General features: G+C 27.3%; 1 protein-coding gene across 2 annotated transcripts; it reads right to left on the bottom strand.

The window, feature by feature from the left end:
• Nucleotides 1-2534: 2534 nt before the first annotated feature.
• Nucleotides 2535-6630, bottom strand: LOC115243838 (BTB/POZ domain-containing protein KCTD9). 2 transcript variants are annotated; one of them, XM_029821092.1, is made up of 7 exons: nucleotides 6424-6630; nucleotides 6046-6167; nucleotides 5664-5840; nucleotides 4196-4356; nucleotides 3892-4118; nucleotides 3468-3797; nucleotides 2535-3309 (listed from the first exon to the last, which is right to left on the bottom strand). In XM_029821092.1, exons 1-7 carry the CDS (start codon nucleotides 6469-6471, stop codon nucleotides 3193-3195), a joined length of 1182 nt encoding a protein of 393 aa, XP_029676952.1. In that variant the 5' UTR covers nucleotides 6472-6630; the 3' UTR covers nucleotides 2535-3192. The 2 variants fall into 2 exon arrangements, with proteins under 2 accessions (XP_029676952.1, XP_029676953.1); XM_029821093.1 differs by having other exon boundaries at nucleotides 6402-6619.
• Between the last annotated feature and the right edge of the window lie 207 nt (nucleotides 6631-6837).

Below are 6837 nucleotides of genomic sequence, written 5' to 3'. Positions count from 1 at the left end.
CTATTAAGTAGCCGTCTATTATTCCACACCATACATTAATTTTTTGTGGATATTGTGTGTGAGTTTCCCGCACCCAATTCGGATTCTCATCTGATCAGAAACGAAAATTTTGATTATTATCTTCTCCAGTTAACGTGAAAGTTGCCTCGTCTGTAAAAACAATTTGATAAGGGAAGATAGGCCGGACATCTATTAGTGCCATCATTCTTTCACAAAAACCTATACGACGCTCCAGATCTCCGTCTTGCAATTCTTGAACATATTGTAATTTGTATGGATAGAACTTGTTTTTCTTTAAAATTCTCCAAACGGACTTGGGAGCAATATCGTGAATTTTGTTAATAGTATTAATAGTAGGATTGGGATCTTCAATAAATGTCTGCATAATATCAAGTTGTTTTTCTTCGTTAGTGGCAGACGATGATCTAGGGCGATTTAACATTACATGCCGCAAATGCACCTTTTCGTTCTCCATTTTTAATGATTTTTCTTATGCACAAATGGACTTATCTGAACAATGTCTGACGCTAAATTGACATAAGACAACGTCATCTATTCGGTGTAAGCAACAATTACCACACGAAAACAATAGAACTCCGCCATGCAGTAACTTAATGCCATCTATGAAAATCGGGCACAAACTTATGCAATCATCCAATATATAAATATACTACAAGTACCGATAGCATTAATGTCCATTTCAACGTACGGTAGATCATTGGAAAATGTTCGGTTTGTCACGATGCAAATCAGGATTCAAATCCGAGTTTTTTTTACTATTTTTTAAAGTTTATGGTATATTCATATATTTATTTATTAAACATTATATTTTAAGAAATATATTTAAAATGTTTGTCTTTTTTTCAAACTGTAATTACATATTACAAATTGCATATATGTAAAAAAATTTTATTATAAATAAAAATAGTTTGTTTTCTCAACAAACTATTTTCTCAACAATAAAACAAGTTTTTTTTTATTTCAAAGCTAAAAATCCGGATTTAAATTCAATTTTTTGAGATATGTTTTGTAATTAAATATTTTGTAATGCATTTAATTTATTATTTCCCCTTTTATTTTTTTTATTTATAATCTTGATTTCCATTTTTCTTCTGTAAAAAAATATATAATATATATTTTATAGATTATTATATATATGGTTATAAGTGAAAGTGTACTACCAGCATCGACAATATCGAAAAGTGGATGTAGCACGGACATGAACCGAGACCGACAGTATCGAAAAGTGGACGTAGCATGGACATGAACCAATTGGTTGTTTTATCATGTCACCGAAAGTGGACGTGGCCATGTAGTTCCAAGCGTCTGTAAAATGGACGTAGAGGCGCTGCTGTACGAGACCGAAAACTATCGTACGAAAAACGCTGGGATGGCCACTCTCAGGCTTCTCTCTGGTATTATTCTCACACACATGAAAAACACGAAGATAGTACGATTATGTCTGTCTTTGTCATGTACGATTGCAGCTCTGTCTATCGCGATATCACGCAACTAATCTACTGCTCTGTTTTACTCTTGAGCTTCGATCTCGCACACACACATATGCACGAAAATTTTATTTTGCAAAATCTTTTTTATAAAGCTTCTAAACTCACTTCTCTAAGTTCACTTATACTCTTTGATGAAATGCCGAGTGCGGGGTTTACTAATTAGGCACGTGCAGATTACGAATCTTTTATATTAAGTAAATGTTGATGGCACAGGCCGATAACAAAACTGTAATTTTATAATTATTTTTCACTTTTCATATGAAATGTTAAACTCCGTACTCTCTTATTATGTATACTTTAATTGTGGAAAAGGATTTTTTGATATCTATAATCAATAAAAAGATTTAGATTTTTTAAATAAATGTTCGAAGTTATAAAAATATCTTATTTTGAGTTATTTACGAAAATATATATAGATTTATAATATGATAACATATCTAAGTGTTACAGACAAACGTAATTCAGGTGATAAAGCTCTCCAATTATGTTTATCAAATTTAGGAGATCCCATTTCTAATAACATTTAAAATGTATCTACTGTCATTCTAGTGTAGCGAAAAAATATAATAGTATCATCTCTTAATTCTTGAAATAATGCAAAAAAATCTCCTTGTTGGAATCTATTTTCATTGATAGGTCTCACCAAAATCTTCTTTTACGATGTCTTTTTTTCCATGCAATGAATAATCCACACCATTAAATAATTGTGAAAAGAAAATTAGTATATTTCCAAATGTCGCTCATCATTTCTATATCTAATATTTATTGTATAGATAAGTATAGATAAAAATAGGTTAATCGGTTTTATATATTATTAATTATTCATATTATTAATTTTATATAACTATACTTACATAACAGTTTTTTACAAATTAATTTGTAAAAATATCTAATAATTTTTACAATATTATAAACTATGTCTTTATATATTAATTTCTTAATATTTTGTAAAATAGAAATTAAATAAAATAGCATAATATAATCCCTCTTCAAGTTATGCCGATATTTCTTTTTCTTTTTCTATTTTTTTCTAAAAATCGTTTTTGATTAATCAAATTATATTTTATGCTTACTGTTACGCACAATAACTTATGGATAGTCTATGATTGGTTGAATTATTCTATATGCTCATTCATTGGCTAATTCTTACGTTACGTCTTTTGCTTACAGTTATGGAAATTCGTGTGCGATAGCCTTAAGTGAGAAGTAATAGGCGTGAGTCACGAAATCGGGCCAAAATATGCAAGTAAATCCTAGCACTGATATTTTAAATCAAGGATAAAAAAATGATATAATAAAATATTTACATAAATAATTCACAAATTATAAAAATATGAAAAATGCATATATATACAAATATATTGTAAATAACTTTGAAATATTTGTTATAATGAAAAAACTAATATATAAACTTAACATAAACCACTTAAGAAACCATCAGATTTTACACATTAATTCACGCTTCAACTGTTACACACAGTAATTTTGTAAATAAAATAATAATGTTAGTATTATATGTTAATTAATAACACTTATATCAGAAAATAATTACTTTTATGTTTAATGACACAAAAGATATTTTAAATATTAAATATTGCTCATTTAAATTATTATGAATTATATCAAACATCACATTATTATAGGATTCAATCTGCAGTAATATGCAGTATAACATTCATTGTTATCGTATTGTTTGAGACATATGCAGTGGCGTTAACATTAACTCAAAAGCAGTATCCTTCAAATTCGCACCGCGCAAATTTGCATCTTGTAGATCAGAGCCAGATAAGTCACAGCACTAAAAAATGTATATATATAAAATATATGTATGTATGTATATATGTATGTACACGCGCGCGCGCACACACACACACACACACATTAACATAGCAGTAAAAGAGACAAAAATATACTAATAGGAATAAAGATTACATAATATATGTAATATTATTGCACCTCCAAATCAGCACCAGCTAAAACAGCAGATCTCAAAACGCAATTTTTAAGAATAGCATTTTTTAATGTGGCTACTCGGAGGTTGACGGCTGCCATGTTACTACCCTCAAGATTAGCACCTTTCAAATTTACACCTTCCATGTTTGCTGGTAGACCACCAGGATCTTCAAAATTGCACGAATGCATATTGGCTGCAGCTAAATTTGCACATGACATTTTGACACATACAAGTTGTGCGCCTTGCAAATTAGCATGAGATAAATCAGCACGCTCAAAACAACATCCTGACAAATTAGCACCTGCCAGACTACAATGATGCATGATAGCATACTGTAATGCATAAATATAAACATGATTTCCTGCTAACATTATTTCTATTCTATTGATTAATTTAACTTTTGCAATATTAATAAAATAAATGTACCTTAAAGTTAATATTCCTAAGATCTAGTTTTGAAAGATCAGCTCTTACAAAATCAACTCCCTGGAATCTAAGTTCTGCATTAGTTGATGTTGACATGATGGCTTTAAGTACATCTTTGCGAGTTAGAGATATAAGACCCTCTTTCTGCAATTCTTCCTTTTCTGCCATTGTAGTAAGGATTTGAATAGCACCATCAATACCATAAAAAGAAGCTTCTGCCAATACTCCTGAATCAAGATATTTGTTTTATATTGATCAATAAGTATTCATTGTATTAATTTATATTAAATGTAAAGAGATATACCAGCTATATTAATATTCGAATCAAGAATTACTTGACCATGTCGCAAATAATTTAATAATGGCTCAAAATATGTAGGACTTCTGTCAATTAAATATGCTCCATGATGATCTTGCCTACTTGGCTGTATTGCATGTTCAGCATTTGCAGTTTCTGTAAACATTCTATATAGGACATTACATTATTATTATATTTTAATACAATTATAAAACATTTATTTTTATTTTTTATGTATTTATCATCAATTTTAATCCAATATAATTTTAATTAAAAAATAAAATTACAATAAAAGCCGAAAAAAAGATTATTTTTATGTTAATGACACGATATTCTTAATAAAATATTTCTTATCGACATCAATTTTAAAAATACTTTACATACAATTTTATCAAAAAATAATAATGTATATAAAAACTATATACATTTTGCAGTATGCTATTGTCAGAGATTACTTTGATAAAAATTATTTAAATCAAAAACTCTCATTTTTAGAAATTATGAATTGAGTTATTTTTTATGGATTTTTTCTTCTTTAATACTTTTAACAATAGTTATATTCATATATGTAGCAAACAACAATAGTTATATTCATATACGTTTTAAATGCAATTTTTTTTTATTGCAGATTATCATAATTTTGAAGTAATTTTGAGCATAACAATTTTTTATCCTTAGTTTAACAATATATGTACATATAACACATTATAAAATAAAATCTTCAAATACCAAGTAAAATAGTGAACCTTCCTAAGAGTTGTCTTATAAATTTTTAAAATAATTTGAGATTGAAAGCAGGCCAACAATAAGAAGTAAAATAAAAATATAACAAGTAAAAAAATAAGAAAATATGATTTTTAGCATCAAAGTTCAATCAGTCAATTAGATGATTAGGCTAAATGTAAGTATGAAACGTACTTGCTCAAAGAATATAACTTATTATTATAAAATGAAATAAAAAATTGTTTATATATTTAAAATACTATATATTACTATAACTTAGCAAAATTTTATGTATAATTATATCTTCTCTCTCTCCCTCTTTCAAAATATATATAATATAATCAATAAAAGATTTTTATTAAAAACGTCAAAGAATATGTTTCAATAACTGTACTCATTCTTTTCAACGCTTATTCTGTGATATTTTTCCATAAATAATTTAAGTGTTGTTTTTCAATAAATATATTATAGATATTGTAAACTTGATTTTAATCCAACTTTGTTCTCAACTTAATTTTAATTACTATGGTTGTACAATCCATTAAAAGTTGTAAATAAAAGTAACTATGAAAATATGGTTATAGATATATTTCGACTGTATGAAAAAGAGAGAAAATTGATATCGCAGTACTACAAAGGAATTAACAAACACACATAAAAGAAAATGCTTAATTTTTTAAATATTTATAATGAAAAACAACATATAAGTTTGTGATAATAATTAAGTAATAAATAAAAAAAGATAAAGTACCTTGCTAACATACTCATAGGCTCTTTCTTTGTCAAAGTGTCTCTAGTTGTAGTAAAATATTTCCCTCCGACATTCAGTGTAATCCATTCTGAATTCCTATTTAATTGATTATGACTACATATCTTGTTTACCTGCATAAAACTTTCTCCACTTGAAACATACAGAATGTCATCATCTCTGTGGAAAGGAATTGTATTTATTATTTAATAATTTATGTCTGTATGTATGGGTGTGAAAACAATATCAAATATTTTAGAAAATATACATGATATATCTGCTACAAAAAAATATGGCACATATCTGAATTATAAGTATAATATTTTAATATCTTAATAATAATATCTTAATAATAAAAAAATAATGAAATAAATAAGCATCTTACCTAATTAGCTTGATATCGTCAATTTCTCCACCTTGTGATGTAAAAATCCTTTTTGCGATTATATCAAATTTTGCACTAGCTGCTACTAATAATTCGTTTAATGAATGAGTCACCACAAATACCTATTATAAATAAAGTACATGCAGTAAAAAATATGTGACAATATCTATTTTTAGCAAACAGCTATATCATTTTTAAGTGTGTAAATACAAAACAAGTTTGGTTTTTTTCAAGAGATAATCTTTTTAATTTAAGATAATCAAAAATATTAAATTAAATATTTAGGTTTTTAGGTTATAAAAAATAAATAGAGAGAGAAAGAGAGAAAAGGAAATGGAAAATAAAATATAATTTACTGTTAATGTAATATGGCATCACCTTGCCATTAATATCGGTTCCATTGACGAAAATGATTACTCTTTTCATAATAATTGTATCTTAATATACAATAAACTATATAATAGACTATACTCAATTAACAGAATCAAATATTTCGAAGATAATATCAAAAAATAGAACTGTCAAAAAATAAATCCGGATCTCAGGATGTGTTCCATAGACATAGAAAATATAGAGACCGAGCATAAACCTTAGAACACATATAAATGGAAGGGGAATAGCAGGCTGAAAAGTGTCGGAAGGAAGTGAGAAAGAAATCGTAGTTGCCTCTCTCTTGTGAGTAACTACACATACAAGCATCGTGTCTGTAGTATACATACTTTTGTCAGAGAGAAGCATGAGAGCGGCCATACCGGAAATAAGTTGGCGCTGGAAGTTCATATTTTTTAATAA

Source organism: Formica exsecta, unplaced genomic scaffold (genome assembly GCF_003651465.1).
Source record: "Formica exsecta isolate Colony F162 unplaced genomic scaffold, ASM365146v1 scaffold739, whole genome shotgun sequence".
Lineage (NCBI taxonomy): Eukaryota > Metazoa > Arthropoda > Insecta > Hymenoptera > Formicidae > Formica > Formica exsecta.
This window is presented reverse-complemented; position numbering and strand designations above follow the sequence as displayed.

What these genes read in the sequence shown, in the direction of transcription:
- LOC115243838 (XM_029821092.1), bottom strand. Translation starts at nt 6,471, where the DNA reads ATGAAAAGAGTAATCATTTTCGTCAATGGAACCGATATTAATGGCAAG. An exon ending in GACGATATCAAGCTAATTAG is followed by an intron (nt 5,841 to 6,045) that starts GTAAGATGCTTA and finishes TCCTTTCCACAG; the next exon opens with AGATGATGACATTCTGTATG. An exon ending in TTAGGAATATTAACTTTAAG is followed by an intron (nt 3,798 to 3,891) that starts GTACATTTATTT and finishes TATGCATTACAG; the next exon opens with TATGCTATCATGCATCATTG.